Raw genomic sequence first — 21,084 nt, forward strand, 5'->3', positions numbered from 1 at the left:
AATTCCAGTAAGAAAGAGTATAATCTAGGTTTTCCAGAGTCTTCCTTATTTGTTCTGCAAAAATGTCTCATCTTTCACCAGACAGTAGTCATGTGGACAGTGTGCCATTTCAGCTCAGTAAGAACAGATTTATACAGGGACATTTTGTTGTTGTAAATACAGATTGATACAAAATCTCTGAACTGTTGTGGTGGGAACTTGCTTCAGTCTGCTAGCTAAGAAGCTCCACTACAAGTGACAGCAGGTTGCCTCCTTCTATCTGTACTGTTTTGCTTCAGGTCAGCTTATTATCTAGGTAGGCTTGCAGTGTTCGTACATGAATGTTAGTATCAGCTTAAAGTAGGGCTGAGGTGGTTTTTGTCTCAGGCTGTGTTAATAACCTGATGACTCTCCATCTTTTCCAAAATGCCTGTAGTTTTACTGTTACTGTGGTTTTGTGTAGGCAATCTACTGATGACTGGCAGAAAATGTGTTTCATCATAAATTCACTTTAGTCAGGGCTGAAAAATGTACAGCTTTTCTGTGGCATTTCTCTCTATTGTAATAACCAAAACCAAAATGCCAGAGACACAGTGATGTTAGTATCTCCCTTTTAACCGAGGGAGTTTGCGCTGGTAAATTCTTGCATGGATTGAGTTTGGTGTCCTTCCCCCAGACTTCATAGCTTTCACTCTGTAATATTTTTATGCTGTCCAAATGTGATTTTTTTCTGTACGCTTGGCTGGTTGGTAGCCCGGTACCATGGACAGAGGTCAGTCCGCGCAGTTACAAGCAGAGCTGGTACAGTATAGGAAAGACATCTGCTAGAGGAACTTATTCAAAATCCAGCATTTTCAATTATGAATGGTCTAACATGTCCTGTAATCTTCTGGAGACTACAAAATCTTCAGCTGCAGTTTAATTTATTCCATTTTGTGTATGTTAGCCTTTTTTAATGTTGGTGAAAGCTGACCTGTTTTTCTGTACTCTGGTGTCAGAATTTTCTGAAACACACATAGGCACATATGCCACATGTGCCTACTGATCTTGGGGCTCAAGCATCATCTTTTCTGAACTCCCCTTATCCTGTTGTATACTGTATTTCCCTCATGTCCTGTTAATATGAACGTGATATTTCTATAAACCAGTATGTTGTCCTGGAGAATAAACATGAACATTCAAACAGAGCTTCCCATTCAGTATCCTGTGTATGAGTGATGTGAAAGCTTTTATGTTTGAACGCCTGAGTATCAGAAAAGAACAGGGAAGGAGCTTGTTTTCAAACTCCCAGTTTCAGATTACATTTCTTCCAGGGCAAGCTCAAGTTCTGTGAATCATTAGCATGTCTTTTTAAGGCCCTTCCTTATGCAAAGATTTCAGTGAATTAGAAAAGGTCAAAAGCTTTGGTGGTAGGAGGAGGACAATCCAGGGATATAAAGGCTAGTCACCCTAGTGTAAGTGATATGATTTTAAAAAGAGAGAATTTTTAAAAGAAATATAATTTCAAATAAGTGGAGTTTATTTTTATGACATATAAGGCTTCAGTATGGAAGTACTGGGTGTCAAAAGCATTATTTAAAATCAGTACATCAGACAGCCTTAGTCAAGGAAGAGAAATGCAGTCTGGATATTCAACTATCACAGAATGGTAGGGGTTGAAAGGGACCTCTGGAGATCATCTAGTCTAACCCCCGTGCTTGAGCAGGGACACCCAGAGCAGGGGGCACAGGAACATGTCCAGGCAGGTTTTGAATGTCTCCAAGGAAGGAGACTCCACAACCTCCCTGGGCAGCCTGTGCCACTGCTCTGTAACCCTCAGAGTAAAGAAGTTTTTTCTCATGTTGAGGTGGAACTTCCTGTGTTCCAACTTGTACCCATTACCCCTTGTCCTGTTGTTGGGCACTTTTGAAAAGAGCCTAGTCCCATCATCCTGATCATCCCCTCGGCCCAGCTCTCCAGCCTGTCTAGGTCTCGATGAATGGCAGCATGGCCTTCTGGTGTATCAGCCACTCCTCCCAGCTTGGTGTCATCAGCAAACTTGCTGAGGTTACACTCTATCCCATCATCCAGGTCACTGATGAATATGTTGAACAGGACCGGACCCAGCACAGACCCCTATGGAACACCACTGGTTACAGGCCTCCAACCAGGCTCTGCTCCATTGATCACGACCCTCTGAGTTCTGTTGTTGAACCAGTTCTCTGTGCACCTCACTGTCCACTCATCCAACCCACACTTCCTTAGCTTGCCTGTGAGGATGTTACGGGAGACAGCGTTGAATGCGTTACTGAAGTCAAGATAGGCAACATCCACTGCTCTCCCTTCATCGACTAAGGCAGTCACGCCCTCATAGAAGGCTGTCAGGTTGGTCAAGCGTGATCTTCCCTTGGTGAATCCATGTTGAGTGTTTCTGATAACGTTCTTGTCTTTTACATGCCTGGAGATGACCTCCGGGATGAACTGCTCCATCACCTTTCCAGGGACAGAGGTGAGGCTGACTGGCCTATAGTTGCCCAGGTCCTCCTTCTTGCCCTTTTTGAAGATTGGAGCAACATTTGCTTTCCTCCAGTCCTCGGGCACCTCTCCTGTCCTCCACGACCTTTCAAAGGTGATGGGGAGTGGCTCAGCAAGAACATCCGCCAGCTCCCTCCACACTCGTGGGTGCATCCCATTGGGGCCTATGGATTTGCAGGGATCCAGTTTGCATAGGTGATCTCTGACCCAATCCTTAGCCGACAGTAAGCCTTTCTCCAGATTTGTACTCTCTTCTCTGGGAGCTGGGATGCCTGAGGGCCAGCCTTAGCAGTAAAGTCTGAGGCAAAGAAGGCATTTATAACTCCGCCTTCTCTGCATCCTGTGTCACCAGGGCCCCTTCCATGTTCAGCAGTGGGACCACTGTATCCCTGTCTTCCCTTTTACTGCCTGGGATGTATTTAAAGAAGCCCTTCTTGTTATCTTTGACATGCATCGCTAGATTTAATTCCAAGTGGGTCTTTGCCTTCCTCATTGCATCTTTGCATACCCTGACAACATTCCTGTATTCCTCCCTAGTGGCCAGTCCCTTTTTCCACATACTGTGAACCTCCCTCTTCCATTTGAGTTTCTCTGGAAGCTCTTTGCTCATCCATGCAGGTCTCCTGGCTCCTCCACCTGATTTCTCCCTCCTAGGGATGCACTGATCTTGAGCTCTGAGGAAGTGGTCCTTGAGTATTGTCCAGCTCTCTTGGACTCCCCCTGCCTTCCAGAGCCCTAGCCCGTGGGATTCTCCTAGCAGGTCTTTGAAGAGGCCAAAGTTGGCCCTCTTGAAGTCCAAGGTCGTAACCTGACTTCTAGCCCTGCTTCTACCTCGCAGTATCCTAAACTCGACCACGTCATGGTCACTGCAGCCAAGGGCTACCTGCAACTCTCACATCCTCAACCAGCCCCTCCTTGTCTGTTAGGAAAGGTTGAGCAGCACATCTCGCCTTGTTGGCTTCTCCACCACCTGCATCAAAAAGTTGTCCTTGATGCTTTGCTGGAACCTTCTGGATCATGCATAGCTCGCTGTGTTGCTTTTCTATCAAATATCAGGGTGGTTGAAGTCCCCTGTGAGGACCAGGGCCAGTGATTGTGAGGCTACTTCCAGCTGTCTGCAGGAGGCTTCATCAACTTCCTATTTCTGATCAGGTGGCCTGTAGCAAACGCCCACAACAGTGTCGCCGTTATTTGGCTGTCCCTTAATTTTTACCCACAAGCTCTCAACTTGTTCTCCTTCCACTCCAAGACAGAGCTCGATGCGTTCCAGCTGCTCCCTCACATAAAGAGCAACTCCCCCACCTCACCTTGCTTGTCTGTCTTTCCTGAAAAGCCTGTAGCCATCCATGACCACATTCCAGTCATGTGAGCTATCCCACCATGTCTCTGTGATTGCAATGAGATCATGGCCCTACGACTGCACATAGACCTCTAGTTCCTCCTGTTTATTCCCCATGCTGCATGCATTGGTGTACAGGCATTTCAGAAAGGTGCTTGAGCATACAGGTTTCCCTGGAGTGGTGTAAGAGGACCCACTATGGCCCTGCAAACCCTTGAGGTGGTTGGTCTCCTGGTTGCCAGGACACTGGCTATGCTAATAGTCAGCATCCACAGTAAGGTGGAAAATTTGCTATGAGGTGGCTTGTTGTCAAACTAGAAGAAATGGCTTCTGCAGGCATCTGTCATAGATTTGCTGCCTAATAATGAAATTGTTTTTATTAATATGCTGGGTATGCTAACTTCTCTTCCAGCCCTGTTTTCTGGGAGGCGTCTATGTCAGAAATGGTTCTGAATTAGTCAGTTTACTTCCAAAGCAAGGAGAAGAGAGAGGCTCTGAAAGTAGCCTGCTTTATTACAGTATCAAACAAAAGCATCCAAGTTGTTCTGTCTGAATATTCATAAATATTCAGTCCATCTCCTCTCAGAATACTTGGTGGATAATATCTTGTGTGTTGCTGGTTTATCAGATGGCTACTGTACCTCTCCAAAACAAATCAGGACTTACTCCTTTAAAGCCTTGGAACGTATCATGCTCAGTCTGCTCTTGGAATGTGCCAAGATCCAGAATCTCTGAGCTAAGTCCAGAAATTCAGTGACCTAAATGCTGTGTTTCCAATTTAATTGCAGGAGCTGATGGCAGGTTTGAGGCAGTATATTTAATTGTTCATCCAATAGTGCTTAAACTCCTTTTCAGCCTGTAGATGCAGTGTTGTATGCCGTAACCTCTAAGCTGACTTGAAGGCAGAATAGTTGTCTTCCTACAGGAATTCTTATTCTCTAGCGTGTTGTGGTACAACATTTGTAACCCTGCCATGCTTTCAGTGCTCCAGTAACACATTCTTAGAATTACATTTTGCAGCTGCACCACTTTGTGCTTACATGTGAACAAAGGAAGACCCAGAGCTCTTGCCCACCCTCACAAAATCGAGTAAGACTATTCATAAGAGTAAGAAGTATTTATATCTGCTTAGGAACCAACTGGGCAAGCATCATATTAGGCTAGAATCATTAAATAATTAAGGCTGGAAAGGACCTCAGAAGGTCTGTAGTCCAGCATCCTGCTCACAGCAGGCTCAGCCATGAGGTCAGTCAGGGTTACTCAGGGTTTTATAGATCATATCCTCAAAAACCCAATCTAAGTTGGCCCTGCCATGTGGGATGTTGGAACAACTACTCTGAGGAAGCCTTTTCCAGCCTAAATTACTGTGCTTCAGATTTCCTTATACTCTTTTGTGCTTAAATATTTGTAGTCTGTGTTAGCTCAGGGCATCTCTGGTTTTTAAATTGGTGTTAAAAATTATTGTCATTATAGGTATGGAAAAAAACTTCATAGTTCTAAATGTCACATGAATTTTGTAATAATTATTACTAAAGCTTGCACTTTAGTAATACTCAGACTCAGTTTGTGCCTGAATACTACACTACTTCTTTCTTAGGCATGGCAGGCCTGCAGACAAAAAGGGGAGCTGAGGCATCCCAAGGTAAGTTAAACTTATTTCTTCTTTTCTATTCAAGGTAGGTGACTTCATTGCTGGAGTATTTTATATTCTTAGTGAGGAATTTTCACTAGCAATCCTCCTTTATAATAGTTACGATTTTTCCTAAGTAAACAGAAGCACAGGCTTTGAGAGATCATGAGTCCTTGAATCCAGTGCTGAGTATTTGAAGGCAATCCATTATGTAGACCCCTTCACAGACGGATCAACAGTGGTCAGAAGGTTTGAAATCCAAGCTGAAAAGGGAAATTGAGCTGTAGTTGAAATAAATATTTTTAATACGTATAGGTGTCTCTTTTTAATTTTTATTGAACAGAAATCCCCCCCTCTCCCCCACATACACACAGCCCCCAAAAAAAAGCCACCCTGGAAGACGGAAGATCTTTATGTGCATCAGTCACAAAAAACAGTAGTAGACACATAACTGCTTCCAGTCTTTTGTGTGTATAAGATAAAACCTTTTTTATTTCTCTGCTTTCAGAGCATAATATGCTCTATGAACACCAGTGGGTAGCATACACTGAGTTAAAATGAGTAGCCAAGACGGCCAGAATCTGTCTGATAAAGTTATGCAACCAGATAAAGAAGTTCTGGGTTTTTGGCAGAAGTGTCCATCTTAAAGTATATTCTGTAGTAGCAGCACAGAGGAGTTGGGCTTGTGGGTTTATATGAAAAGTTTAGATGACCCACAGGTGTACTGGTGGTAGCCAAAGTATAGTTTATTAGTCAAATATATAATTGTCTTATATTTCCATACATGTCATAATACTTGATTGATATGGATTGAAAGAAAGCTGTGAAATGAGATAAAATTCTTCCATCGCTGTGTATAAGTATTATTTGTGTCTACACTGAAGAATATGACAGGCAGCTTACTAGCAGTAGAAGAAACAAGTTTCTAACGATTTTTGCATTTGCATTTTTCACTTTCTTTTCCAGGAAGAGCTTGAGTGGGGTCGATCAAATTGTATTCACATCAAGAAGGTTAGAGAGGTAAGATGAAATAGATAAGTCCTTCTGCTTATAAGAATGATTAACTTTCCTTATTTTCTACAAATGTTAAGATCTTGAGTAAGCCTACTGTGTTATCTCTATTATATATGTATATTTTCTTTAAATGAACAGAATTTTTAGGTTTTGTTTCTTTGGGGGAGGAGAGATGGTACTATTTAAAGTTGTCAGAGAATATTGGGACTCCAAGTACAATTTTAAGACAGATCAGACAGAAGCTTTATTAACTATGATAACAATGAGCAAGCATTTGGGTAGCATTTCCCCCTCTGCTGTGGTTGCAGAGACCCCATTTATATACAGTTTCAAAGAAAGGAAAGACGTGAGGAATATTACGAAGCCAGGTGTGCATTCTTACGAAGAATGGACTTCAGGTAATCATTTATGTTAATAAGGCCAAGTACCCATGCCTGGGAAGGATGGACTCTTTAGGTAGGTTGTTAACTGCTACTGTTGACACTATGGAGAGCTGGCTGTTGGTGGAGCCTGCAGGAGTGGCATGTACAGTATTATTTTAGCTCAGAAGAGGGGGTTGGAAACAGACTGCTGGCTTTTAGATGAAAAGAATTTTCCTTTTGTTAGGATAAACAAAATGATGTTCAGTTATTAACTGTTTAACATATTTTTGACATGTCTTTAAGAGACCTCCTTTATTATTTGCTAATTCTGTAGGTCTCTCAGATACAGTGGTTGTGGTGTGACTGGTGTCTGTTCTTACATAACTTTTGTCTTATAGTTAGGATAATTTTAAGTAAATACAGTTATGTAATGAGAACTGGACTCAAATTTGTGGGGTTTTGTTGCTAACATTACTGGAGCAATTAATGAAAACTCTGTGTTACAAATGGCATCAAGCTTAATGTGCTATGTTGAGAGGGAAAATAAGTGGAACTCCTGAATAACTGATGGGCAGAGCATGGCCTTGCCCATTGTTCCAGTGGGTCATACCTTTGGCATGGGCAATGTAGGGCCTATATTCAAAAAAACACAGGAAAAGAAAAAAGCTTTTCATAGTAAGCAACCACCTGGATAAGAAATGCCAGTAGCTTTTTAGCTTGTATATCTTATTACCTTGTATTAGCTTGTATATCTGATATCAATGAAAAAAGGATGAGAAAAGCAAACTCTGTAAAACTGGAGAGCTGAAGGATCAGTGTTGTATGATAGCCTCTTGGGTTGTTGGTGTTCTCTTGGCCCAATTTCAGATTATTCAAGAAGAGGTTGTGCATGACATAATAGTTCAGGAGTTTAGAATGAACACCTACATTAACACTAAGAACATTTGGGGGTTTTTATTTGCCACGCTTTCAGATGCTAATCTTGCAATTCCTTGTGTGGAAGTGGATTTGCAGTACTGAGGCAGTCACACAGACTGGTTTCTCATTATGGTGCTAGTCCTGGAGGAAAATAACAGGACTTTTATTATCCTAAAAAGTGTCAGCAGCAGAAAGGAAAATAGATATGCAGCAGTCGAGCGGACTGTACTTTTCTGTGTTTGCCCCAAAACCAGCTGGGACAAGGGAGGCATTTGCTGTGTGTTTGGAGGACCAGTGGGTGCTTATAGAAGCTTCTTAAAAATGCTTAGGATTGAAAGCTTAACAGAGCATATTATGCTGTAGGGCATAAATCTGATCTCACTTAAAGTCATCACGGTTGTCTGCTGAACTGAGGGTGCAGCGTGTGTGGTCACTGATGCAGTTAGGTGCAGAAGTCCAGGTTGCTGTTAGTGTGGTTTTTACCTTTTAAGATACAAACCCAAAATTATTTAAATGGAGAATCAGTATATAATGTTTCAGTTCTCTTTCTAATTTTGTTCAGTGTCATCTATGCATAATATGCTTTGAGACAATAAAATTCTACTTCATAAAGAGATGACAAGAGAACTGCTTGAGTCACAGTACTGAAAGTGTTTCTGAAGTAGAGATGCTGAGCAGTATATTAGGTGAAATGCATACTAGTGTGACCTAAAAAGGAAAGGGAGTTTGCCCACTTATTTAGACTTTACTAACAGATTTTAATTTGTGGACAGTTTTGATCTGTTTCATATGTAACTTCGAGTTCAAATTTCAGGTGGCAGAGTTAATTCATGACTTGGAAGAGCGAGTCAGAGCATTTAACATGTGTGTTAATGCTCAACCATCTGCTATGGATCAGGAATATGTATACAAGCAACGCTTCATTTTGCAGGTAATGCTTTATTGACTCTTCAGGGAAGAGCCATTATTTGTGAAATTTATAACTGAATTTTTATATACTAGTACTGATGAACTAGTATTCCACCCGTGTTTCAAAAATCTCTGTAGATCCTAGATTGCAGGTGAAAAAAAAAAAGTTAATTTTTCTTGACAGTTTAGGACAACTGATGTTATTTTTGATGATTCAGAATTCACACTGAGTTGGTCCTCTGGCTGTCCTTTCAATTCTGACAGTTCATCAAAATAAAATCAGGTCATATTGAGATGAATTAAACTGTGTATCTAGACTAATCTTTATTAAAGTCATAAAAACACTTTAAAGAAGGATGATTTGTGTTGGAAGGCTAAGAACTAACAGTTTGGAAAATTGTTTTCACATGTTTTGAGTGCTCCATTTGGACTACCACTGGCTTGGTTAGTTATTGGGGGGAGGCAGAAATTAGATGTCTTTCAGCTGTTGTAAGTTTGTCAAACTTCCAGTTAAATTTCTTCTCTTATTTGGACTGATTAGTAGTGATTTTATTTTCACAGACCTATTTATCGTTTCAGTGGCAATTGGTTTAACTGTGTAAGCAGTGAAGTTTTCAGAGCCGAATTGCTAAATACTGTAAGATGTAACATGAAAACTGAACAAGTTTCATGTTGCTATTTTATGTGAGTTTATATAAAATTGAGGCTCTTCTTAATATCAGGGCTAACAGTCATACTTTCTGTAAAGCAAGTCTGCATACAAAAATACTAATGTTGTAAAATTGTTCCAGAAGTGGAATTCTTTTCATGAATGTATGTTTTTAAGGATTTATTTAGTCTGAAATTACAGTAATTCCTGGAAAGAGACAGGAAAAAAATCTTCATATGAAGATCTGTCAGTATCTCTGTATGTTGCTAGTGAATCTCTTTTCAAGAAACTGAATATAATCTGCTGAATTTTGTAAAATATTCTATTGATTTCAGGTTGTAATAGCTGGTGCTTTCTATCCAAACTACTTTACTTTTGGAAAATGTGATGAAGAAATCGCTGTGAGGGATCTTGCTGGCAAAGATCCAAAAACGACTGTAATGGTACGTTAAGAAGGTGAATGACTTAATAAAGAATCAAGTAATAAAAATATGTAGTACTTGGGCGGTATTTTCAAGTTTTGTTCTGTCTTGGGCAAGGACAGAAATAATTATCTACCCTGATTCTCACTTGGTAAGTTGTCTTCTCTCCCATATCCTTTTCTTCCAATATAATAAACATTTTGTGGGCGGGCAATTTTAGAAGAATTCCAACTGAGAACTGCCTCTATGCATTGACTGCTAGTCTTGCACAGGCAAACAACTTTAATAAAACTAATACAAGTTCTGAAAAACAGAGCAGGACTGTGAGGTGTACTTTTTAGTGACTATTTATGAAATGTGTCATTGCAACTTTAATGTTACTTTTTGTAATCTCCTACTTAATAGCGCATGGCTTGTTGCCCTAAGGTTGCTAGGGTATTGCGCTCTGCTTTCTTTTTATCATCTTCTTTGATAAATATTTTATCTGATTGAATAAGTGCAAGTTTGAATCTGTTGTGTTTATTTTGAAAAATGGTACACAATCTAAACTAGGAAAATATTTGGTGTGTCTGAACTAGGTATAACACTGTAAAATAACTGACCCATGCTTAAAGAAAACAAACCTACAAACCCGTGAGCCGCAAAGAATAGACTTGTATTGGCACAAGAGAAAACAGTTAGGACGAAAAGGTAGTAGAGAAACTCATTAAAGCTTAACAACAAGGAATTTTTACTGCTTTACTGCTTACCCAAGAAGAGAGGCTAGTTCTATACCGAAGCAGATACTGGCATGGCAGTATGTGCACACATAACACATTTATGTATGGTTTTGAAGTTTTTAACATTGTTTCAGGGTATTGAAGAAAAAAATATTGGTCTAGTCTGTTAGATGGGACTTTATCTGGTGGAATAAAGACAAGATTAGTCTTGCCACAACAACATTGATTAAGATTAAACTGTTAGATATAAGGAGCTATTTTCTCTCAATGTATGTAACTCTTGATCTGCTCATATATCAACTGCTTGTTATCTTGAAGGAGGAAGTAGCTGCTGTGTCTTCATCAGTGTAAACGATCTTCCTGGGTGCAAATACTGCATGTTCCTCAAGCTCTCAGTCTGAGAGACTCTTCTTAGAGCCAATTGATGCCCTTAATGGTGTGTGCCAAACATATAAAAGGCAATTATTCCTCCCACTCTCTGGTGTCTCTAAAATCATCTTGCCTTGAGGCAGTTTCTGCAGTCTGACCTAGACAATGTTTTGACCAGCAGCTGATCTTAGTACTATTATTCAAGGCATATGAGGATTTTCTAAAAGTAATCAATTCTTTCCTGTCTGAGATTGTAACAACCAAAGAGAAGAATAGACAGTTGTATAGCCCCAAAAAATAGTTCAAAGTCCAGAAGTTTGAACTTGCTAGTTAGGAGTTCTATGTTAAAGCAAGGTCTCCTATGAGAGATGATTGAGTAAGAAAAAGGTAGAGAAATGGCTATCTGGCTACAGTGGCATATGAACAGTTGTGAAACTAGAGCTTTAAACTGATGTAAATTAGTGCTGCTGAAGTCTTGCTTTGCTTTTTGACTGCACATGCCTTTTTCAAATGTGGTTCTTGTCTGCCTCCTGAGTAAGCCAGGTGTTAAAGTAGGAGAAAGCTATTCTGTTGCTTTGTAGAGTTAGTTTTCAAGCTAGTTTAGCTCACAGAATTTGTGAAATGCATGACTATCTCTCTTGTTGCCTTGGTCATACATGGTAAAGTCATAATCCATTATACTTAACTATATATGATCTATAGAATCCATTATACTTAACATGCCATACAGTATACTTAACTAGAATGTTATTCTTAACAAAATGCCTTTGAAAAGATGTTGCAACTCCCGTAACTTCAGCAATTTGTAGTGATTTCAGGATTAAAACTCAAGAAGAACAACTAAATCATTTCATAATTCAGTTTGGAAGAGACCTCATGAAGTCATCTAGTCTGGTGATAAGGTCAAAGCAGGATTAACAGTGAATTCAGACCATGTTGCATAGGCCTTCATTCATCTGGCTTTGGAAGAAGGTCTGAGGGTGGAGGTTTTGCAGCTTCCCATGGGATCCCACCTATCAGTTACCTGAATAAACCAAACTGTGCTGCCCTGGACTTCAGGATGTGTATTCAGCTACTTGTCTTCCTCGTTCTCCTCAGGATCATGAGCTTCTCTCTTCCCTGGTTGCTCTGGCCCAGGCTGCTGTTGATTACTGCTTCCATAACAACTCTACACTGTTCACTAATAGCAGACCCAGAAGAGCCCTGTTTGGTTCATGACCGGTGTTCACAGAATCACAGAATGGTAGGGGTTGAAAGGGACCTCTGGAGATCATCTAGTCTAACCCCCGTGCTTGAGCAGGGACACCCAGAGCAGGGGGCACAGGAACATGTCCAGGCGGGTTTTGAATGTCTCCAAGGAAGGAGACTCCACAACCTCCCTGGGCAGCCTGTGCCACTGCTCTGTAACCCTCAGAGTAAAGAAGTTTTTTCTCATGTTGAGGTGGAACTTCCTGTGTTCCAACTTGTACCCATTACCCCTTGTCCTGTTGTTGGGCACTTTTGAAAAGAGCCTAGTCCCATCATCCTGATCATCCCCTCGGCCCAGCTCTCCAGCCTGTCTAGGTCTCGATGAATGGCAGCATGGCCTTCTGGTGTATCAGCCACTCCTCCCAGCTTGGTGTCATCAGCAAACTTGCTGAGGTTACACTCTATCCCATCATCCAGGTCACTGATGAATATGTTGAACAGGACCGGACCCAGCACAGACCCCTATGGAACACCACTGGTTACAGGCCTCCAACCAGGCTCTGCTCCATTGATCACGACCCTCTGAGTTCTGTTGTTGAACCAGTTCTCTGTGCACCTCACTGTCCACTCATCCAACCCACACTTCCTTAGCTTGCCTGTGAGGATGTTACGGGAGACAGCGTTGAATGCGTTACTGAAGTCAAGATAGGCAACATCCACTGCTCTCCCTTCATCGACTAAGGCAGTCACGCCCTCATAGAAGGCTGTCAGGTTGGTCAAGCGTGATCTTCCCTTGGTGAATCCATGTTGAGTGTTTCTGATAACGTTCTTGTCTTTTACATGCCTGGAGATGACCTCCGGGATGAACTGCTCCATCACCTTTCCAGGGACAGAGGTGAGGCTGACTGGCCTATAGTTGCCCAGGTCCTCCTTCTTGCCCTTTTTGAAGATTGGAGCAACATTTGCTTTCCTCCAGTCCTCGGGCACCTCTCCTGTCCTCCACGACCTTTCAAAGGTGATGGGGAGTGGCTCAGCAAGAACATCCGCCAGCTCCCTCCACACTCGTGGGTGCATCCCATTGGGGCCTATGGATTTGCAGGGATCCAGTTTGCATAGGTGATCTCTGACCCAAAGAATTTACTTTGAACACTCTACAGAAATCTAGGAGCTTGTGTGCTGCCCTTCTAGCAGGTTATCAGGTTCCTTATTGTCTCCCTCTAAGATGCAGAGTTTGTGATCTTGAGACCACTGTAAGTTGACTAAAGATTGTCTCCTTTATCCTGACTGATGGTCTGTTACAAATTCCCACTTCAGTGTTACCCTTACTGACCTCTCACAACAGCTGAGTTGTCCCTTTGCTCCATGTAGAAGCACATTATGTTTGAGCTACTCCTTCACACAGGAGGTTGCTCTTAGGAATGACAAAGAAGCATATATCCATCCACACTTCTCCACTGCTCTACAGTGTGTAGCACCATATGTCAGTAATCCAATACATGGTAGTTCTGCCAGGACATGCAGGGCTGTATCTCCTCCTGTTTCCCAGGCTATGCGCACTGCCTGGGATGTAGTTCCCACTGATGGACAAGGAAGCATAGGAATCCATTGCTTTTCTGTTACAAGCAGAAAGGCGGATGTTATACAGCTCCTAGGAATAATTTATCAAAGAAATATATGTAATTACCAATGAAGCTGCTTCATTTATAGTTAAGAGAAAGAAAACATCTATCTGCTGGTTTGAGGGAGTAGGGTAGCATTGGCAGCAAAACTCTTGATTTTATTGTCTCTTGAGATTTTTGAATTTTATATATATAGAATTTTTTTAATTTGTTGGGGTTTAGATTGTATATCACTATTGCAGTTCAAGTGGAGGAAGAAACTATTTAGGCAAACTTAATAATGCATTAAAATAATCAAATGTATCTCAATTAAACTTCTTTTTCTTAACAGCTGAAGAATATTCCTCCCTATGGGTACCTATACCATAAACAGTTGCAGTCACTGTTTAGACAGTGTGGGCAGGTAAAATCTATTGCCTATGATGGATCAAAGTAAGTATAAAACACTTTAAGTCTCCTGCCTTCCTCACGTTCTCAGTTATGAATCTAGTAATCAATTTCTTTCTTTGTCACTGACAAAATGAGTTTTTCTTCTCATCTCTTTGGAATCAGTAATGTATTTTTAATGTATTGGCTGAAGGAACGTGGTTTTGAAGTTTGATATGGATTGGTTGGAATAACATTAGATAAACTGAGTTAGAGACCAGCTTCTGTTTTGTCTCTTCTGTTGTCTGACCGTGGACCTTAACTGCAGCAGATCTGTCTGTGTTTATTTCTACCTTGTATACTGAATTTAGCTCATCTATACAGGCAGATGGCTTTGCACAAAATACATGTGACTGTTTTAGCTCATCTTCTGGCTGACTTTGGACTGTCATGTAGCCCTTCTTATGCCTTTTCCAATCTTCAGTGCTTTCTTACCTATATTTTCACATCCTTCCTATTTGTATTATTAAATAGTCAGTACGTTTGGTATGTACTTGTGAGAATGTTAGAAAGTTTTCTTACAACCATCGTGACTATTAAAATTTTAAGGTGCATGATAGCAGTAGGCAAAGCCTGTGAGAGAAGCCTATGTTTTACTCTTTGCTGGCCTGCTAAGATAAAGACAGGGAGAAGAAATGATGGCTTTTGTGGGTTTTTTGGTGGGTGGTTTTTTTTTGGGGGGGTGTGTGTGTGTTTTCTCATCAAGTATTTATTACAATTTTATTTGCTGGTTTTTGTTTTGGGGGGTTTTGTTTCGGTTTTTTTTGGTTTTTTAGTTTGGGGTGGTTTTTTTTTGAACAGGGCTTTTGTAGAGTTCTCCCGTAACCCAATGGAAGGCTTTAAGGTTCTTCCTGCAGTGTACCTGTCAGTCAAGATGTCGCAGCTGAAAATTCCTCTTGAGCTGAATGTTCATTATCGAGATGATATTGAAAGGCAGTTGCAAGGTCTTACAACTGCAAGTGTGGAATCTCTAAGGTAATTATACTGCATATAGAAAAGGGTTTCTCTGCAGTGTAAAGTTGAAATGAGGCTTGTTGGATTCAGTGGGAATTTCCTTGGAAGTGTCACCAAGGAAGACATGTTAGGTTCAAAAAACAGATGTGTAACCTTTGTGTGAGCAGAACATCTTTGCACGACTAGAAATAACATGATTGTCTTAAATATTTCTTTATAGTGAAAGGTGTTTTACTGTTTAAGATAATTCCAAGTATACACTGGTTGGGGTTTTTTTTAAGGTTCTGGTCCATTTGCCTTTGGCATATGGAAAAATGGATGTACACAGTAATTTCTGCTCATGCTAGAGACAATGTGGGGATTGCTAGAACCAAAATAAGGAGTGGCATTTGGGGACATAAAAGAAAGGGAAGGAGGAGAAGTATAACAACAGAAATTGAGGGGAAATGTAACAGCATAAGATGGGGAGACATAATAGAAAATACTGATGAGCAATGCAGTGTAGTGAGTCTTTTCAGTCTGCACCTGCTTTTGCTAGAAAAATCTGGCCATGTGGGTTTCGTTGTTGTTATATGCTATCTGTGATTCTCAGCTTCAGGTCATACAAGCAACTTGCTAAAATGATAATTTGCCTAGCTGCTGGTTGGGCTGCAGCCATTTTAATATTTTTAAACATGAAATCTAAAATAGGAAGGTAGGAATGAACTGGAAAGGTTACAGTGCAGGTAAACACTTCAGTTGATTGTACTTAGTTTTCAGTAAAACATTTTAGCACTTTCACTGTGCCCAAAACAGCACTTAATCTTTGTGAAAATTAATTCTTGAGGGTCTCAAGAAAGAACCCTCCTAGGCTGAAAGACTAATTTTAGATTTCTTAACTTTGCAAAGTAAAAGGAATATTATGTATTAAAAACAAGATACACTCTATTTATCTTTGTGCTGTAGTGTACTCAATTTGTTTTTAAAAATGAGCTTAGAAGCCATAGCAAAAAGCCCATAAATGTGCCCTAGGGATACCTGGGGAAGCAAATGAAAGCAAAAAATTTAACTCTTGAGTTTTCCCTTGTGTGAAGTGTTTAGCATCTTCATTCCATAAACTTCTTAGAGTAAATGTGGACTGTCAGAAACAGACAGTGGAGCCTGTGGAAACCTCATTTGGTACTTCAGAAGAATCAAAGATGGTCCCAAATAGTCTGCTGTCCATCAACATAACAGAGGTAGGAATGTTCTGCATCTGAAGTAGGACATATCTAATAATCAGTGCCTAGATAACTTTGTAGGGATAAATATCTGACAAGTGTAAAATAAAAGAATGGGTCCTAATAATGTTTTTAGCACAGAGGTATCTGTAAGAGGTATGGAGAATATGCTTGGTATAATTTCTAGTAGTTCTTTGTTAAACAGTACTTGCATGTTGCAAACAAATTTCAAACATTTAAATTTATTTGCACTTGCCAAAATTTGTGGGATTTGCTGGCAGTAGGTGTTAGCTGGAAGTAGGCATAAATGTAAATAGGGTTAATAGGAGAGATAAAATATTTGTGTACGCTATAGAAATGAGAATCAGTAGGTATTTGGGCCATTTACCTGGTTACTATTAACTGGCAGTTTTCTTCAGAAGCTGTAGATGTGAGAAATGAGATGAGTTAACGGTACTGCATGCTCATTTGGGAAAATATTGCATGCATAAAAAATAGTGTGTTGGAGAAAATTTTGTGTATAAATATTTCTTAATTCTGAAGCTGAGAATTTTTAAATCATGTGTTAACTATTATCTTCTCAAGAAATTGAGTAATAGCAAGCAATATATATGCTGGGGAAATAAAAATAATAAAAGAAATCCAAACCACTGACCTAGTGGAAATCATATACTGAAGTATTAAAACAGCTCTTGGTAGTAGTGACGTATTTTGCGAGTGCAAAAAAGAATACTTTCTTCATTTTATTCAGCTAAGTCTCTTGGATCAAAAATGTTCATGGATTTGATCAGACACATTCCAATCACTTAGCTATCTATGCTACTTCTGTTTAATATAATATATATTGTAAATAAAGATTCATTTTTTTATCACAAGCATTCGATATAAGATCAGGAATAGTATGTGAGTTCCATAAGCCATTTCAAAAGATGACTTATTCAATTTGATTTAAATAGCGGTGTATTCTTTTCAGTTTCCTAAAGGATGGCTAATCTAAGTAACAATGCTGATTTGCTGATGTAGCTAATTCTTCCACTAATAAGAAAGCGCACCACGTCTATATGTATCTGTCTAATCAACTGTATACCTTATATTTTCTGTATGTTAATTTGGTTCAGAAAAATGGAAGCAGTGTTTTCTTAATTTTCTGTATTTTAGTAGTGCTTATATCAGGGTCTGTTTAGATGAAAAGTGTATTGCAGTTGCACGGCAAATAAACATTTCAAAATATCATCTAATTATGAGAGAGAAATATTTCACTGCAGTATTGCAGTATGAGAATATTTCTATGTGCATGTTAGGAGTAGGAGTGCTTTCATGTGTTTTGCTCAGATGTGTTTTGTGTTTGATGTAGAAGAATAAAATAATATTAATTTTGTTATTATCTAATTTTTGTACTTTCAGATAGTAGAAGTTGGACACTTCTGGGGTTACAGGATAGATGAAAAAAATAGGACTGTACTCCAGGCTCTAGCTGCTGAAATTAACTACCAGAACCTGATGGATTTGTCAGTGTCTCCACATCCAGAGTTAGTTTGTCTGGCACCATTCACTCATCTGGAAAACAGAGGATACTATAGAGCTCGTATTCTGTATGTGTGTGGAGATTTTGCTGAGGTACAGTAATATATTATGTCAGATTGAACCGGTAGGATGTAATTGGGTTAACAGTCTTGGAGCTACGCTTCCTTAACAAAGCGCTATGTTCATGATAATTATAAATATTCCAGTAAAGAAGTCTGTTGAACTAAAATAAAACCTTAATAGAACATTGCCAGGATAGATTAATTAGGTTTTTTCCAGAACACAGGAATATTTTAGTATTAAATTGAGAGGCTGTTGTTGGTACAGTAAAGTGGCTTGTTTGCTGAAGCAGAGTGAAGCAAAATAAAGATTGAAACCTTCAGTAACCTTGAAAACATGGCAAGGAATGGCAGATCAGAGTCCAGTGCTGCATTGCTGGCAGCAGCCCCATCACTTTCTCTTCATAAATATATTGAAACACATCTGAAAATTAAAGTTTCTTGCCCCACTGTATTGGCATTTTTTAGTCATTCATGGCCCTTTCGTCTAAGCTTGTTCTTCTGCCAGTGTTTCTTTCCCTGGTTTACATAGGTTTTCTTCTTTTCCTCCTCTTTCCCATCCCGTTCCGTTTCTTGTCTATCTCTTTCTTCCTGGACTTTGTCTTGCTAATTGTAGAAAGCTGCACTCTTTCTCATCTCACACCCTACATTGGCTGTCTGTTCACATGGTCTCCATCTCACTCTGTTTTGTTTTGACCTCACTTTTCTGAAGCAGAATTATGCATGCTCCCATACTTACAGTTCTGCCTTTGCTTATGCAATGATGTTTGTATTCCTCTTCCAACACAGTGTTTCTCCTCTGCATTCAAAACTATTTCATGTGGCATATGCCACATTTACCTTTTCATAGCTTTTTTGCATGGGCCATCTCTTGTCATTTTATACTCAGTTCTGTCTGCTTGGTAAGTTCCAACTAATTAGAATTTATAAATAATAATGGAGCATTTATAGCAGAATTTTTTAAAAATTCCAAAGGGTATGATCTTTCACTTCATATAATTTGGTTCTCCCTGTTCCTGTTGAGTTCTGGGGTCCATTCAGTGTGACTTTTTATTTTTTTAATGCCAGTGTTTATGTTGCTGGGTTATATCATCAGCAAATTCATCAGAACATTGTAGCTTTTTGTGCCAAGATCAGTAATGGAAAGTAGAGCCACAGTTCAAGATTGGTATTAATTTTTCAGGCCAATATTTTTCTTTTCAGCAGTTAAGGAATTTTTTTTTTTTTAATTTTTGTAAGACAGGCCTTTGCACAGCCCATTCCTTCTTTGAATTTCTTGATTTCATAACATAGCTAGGTGTCACCACTATAGAGTTAATACTGAACATTGTCATCTGTTTAAAGTAATGGAAAACCAGTGAATAACAGTGCTAATCTCATCACTTTCTTTTCTGCATTTATAAACAGTCACCCCATCTGTGTTAGCATTTGCTTATCTAAAAGCAGTTATTAGGTAGTATCACTCACTGTTAAAAGTAAGGTTATATAGATTTAATTGTGGGGAGAGGTTTAGAGCCTTTCAGTGAAATTTGCCTTGTCTAGATTTAGCAGATTATTTGCATTACCAGTAGATGTTTAAGCCAAGGGATCAAATAGGAGGCGTGATAAAATTTGACCTATTATTTTTGACATGGCTTTATTTGCATGTTTTCCAGACTCTGAATTTGCTTCCATTTCACTTCATAAGGTTGTGCTGTGCTGTAATTATTGAACTTAGGTTGTAGCTTTCCTTGCCACTAAGAGTAGCACTTCTAATGTTGTGGAATCTCTGTAGATGCTCTTGATTCTTTTTCCAGGTTTTTTTTGTGGATTACGGCAATAGATCAAAAGTGCCTTTAAAGAAATTAAAAGAGATTCCAAGCTGTCTTCAAGAGCTTCCTTTCCAGGTAGGGGTGATCCTATTTGCTGCTTAACAGATATTTTCATGTCTGGTCTGGCAAACAGAAGTGTACTTCAAATCATAATTCTTTTCAGAATAATAATGAACTAACATATATTTTGCTAATGGGGAGTACCTACAAATCATCTGCAGTAATAGGTGGATAAATGTTTTCCACAGATGAGTATGCACAGACCCGTAATTCTTGAGTGTAACTGAATTACATTGTATTTAATTGTAGAGAAATGTTACCCAGCCTTTTGTTTGCAGGGGCACTTGCTAGACAGAAAAAAGAAAGAGAAGAAAAAACAAAAAACCTGAACTTGCTGCCTGACTGCCTATAAAAGATGTTGTTTGTATTTATTTTTTTTTTTAACTGAATGTTTGTACTAGTCCTGTTTCTGTGGAGACAGCATAGTGGGATCTATCTCCCACCTGTAATCACAGGAACAGCATAAGGAGAGGGGAAATTGCTCTAACAGCTGCCTTTTGCTGCTTGTTGCTTTTGGTTATCAGTTTCTTTGCTGTCCATCAGTTATATGAGAAGTGGCACATCTTTCTAGGAGGGGAATGTTGTTCTGGTTCCTCTATTGCCTGCTTGTATGCAAAGCTCAGGACTAACAAGCTGAGCAATAGATGAACTTCGCTTTAGTCTAAAGAACCTCTGGGTAAATGAGACAGCCTAGAAAACAGCCTAAACAGGAGAAACTGTGAATGACTAGTTTAATCTGTTATTCTCTGCGTAAACCTAGCTGCTCCTACAACAGGTAAGTGGCAGTGTAGGATCTCTTCTTGTCTGCTTGGCACAAGCCTGCAGTGACAAGTATCTTGTGTCATTACTGTGCAGAGTATTTTTGTTCCATCAAAGCTCCTGCTCTGCTGCACTGTTAGTTACAGGACAAATACATAGGAGATACCTGATTTAAATTTCACAAAGCCAGAAGTCTCTGGTTTTGCTTTGTGCTGCTTTGCTATTCTTTGAACTACTGGCTTTATTTGCATCTTTTCAGACAGAACTCTCTTGATAACTAAGTAGTGCTCTGTAACACAAATCTGAGGTACTTTATAGCTAGCTTTTCAGAAAAATAATTCTCTTCAGCTCTATTTATAAATAAAATAACTGGAGTCGTCAAGTAAAATTCAGCTTTTCAGTCCTCATTTGGATATTTTTAGGTTAACTGAAACAGGTGTATCATACTGTCTTTACTCTCTGAAGCATTTAATGATGAAAGAAATGAACCAGCAGAAGTATGGTTTTATTTTATTTATATCTTCTTAGTATTAGATCTTGACAGGGTTAATTTTGTTTGGTTTTCTTTTATAATTGATTAAAAAAAAAAAAGTAGAATTAATTTTGGCAAGAAGTATCCTCTCTTGTGTTTTTCTTCAGATGTATTAAAGGGAAATGTATT

At 39.4% G+C, this 21,084-nt stretch overlaps 1 protein-coding gene across 2 annotated transcripts in view; it reads left to right on the top strand.

Moving 5' to 3' along the window:
• TDRD9 (tudor domain containing 9) overlaps positions 1-21,084 on the top strand; it is a 92,161-nt gene that overhangs the window by 60,702 nt on the left and 10,375 nt on the right. For both annotated transcript variants that reach the window (XM_075104047.1, XM_075104046.1), the window contains 9 exons: positions 5,430-5,474; positions 6,429-6,482; positions 8,571-8,687; positions 9,650-9,757; positions 13,963-14,063; positions 14,859-15,032; positions 16,117-16,228; positions 17,615-17,827; positions 19,590-19,679. In XM_075104047.1, the coding sequence (XP_074960148.1) occupies positions 5,430-5,474; positions 6,429-6,482; positions 8,571-8,687; positions 9,650-9,757; positions 13,963-14,063; positions 14,859-15,032; positions 16,117-16,228; positions 17,615-17,827; positions 19,590-19,679 (1,014 nt within the window). The remainder of the gene's footprint in view (positions 1-5,429; positions 5,475-6,428; positions 6,483-8,570; positions 8,688-9,649; positions 9,758-13,962; positions 14,064-14,858; positions 15,033-16,116; positions 16,229-17,614; positions 17,828-19,589; positions 19,680-21,084) is intronic.

This window comes from Phalacrocorax aristotelis, chromosome 9 (genome assembly GCF_949628215.1).
Source record: "Phalacrocorax aristotelis chromosome 9, bGulAri2.1, whole genome shotgun sequence".
Classification (NCBI taxonomy): domain Eukaryota; kingdom Metazoa; phylum Chordata; class Aves; order Suliformes; family Phalacrocoracidae; genus Phalacrocorax; species Phalacrocorax aristotelis.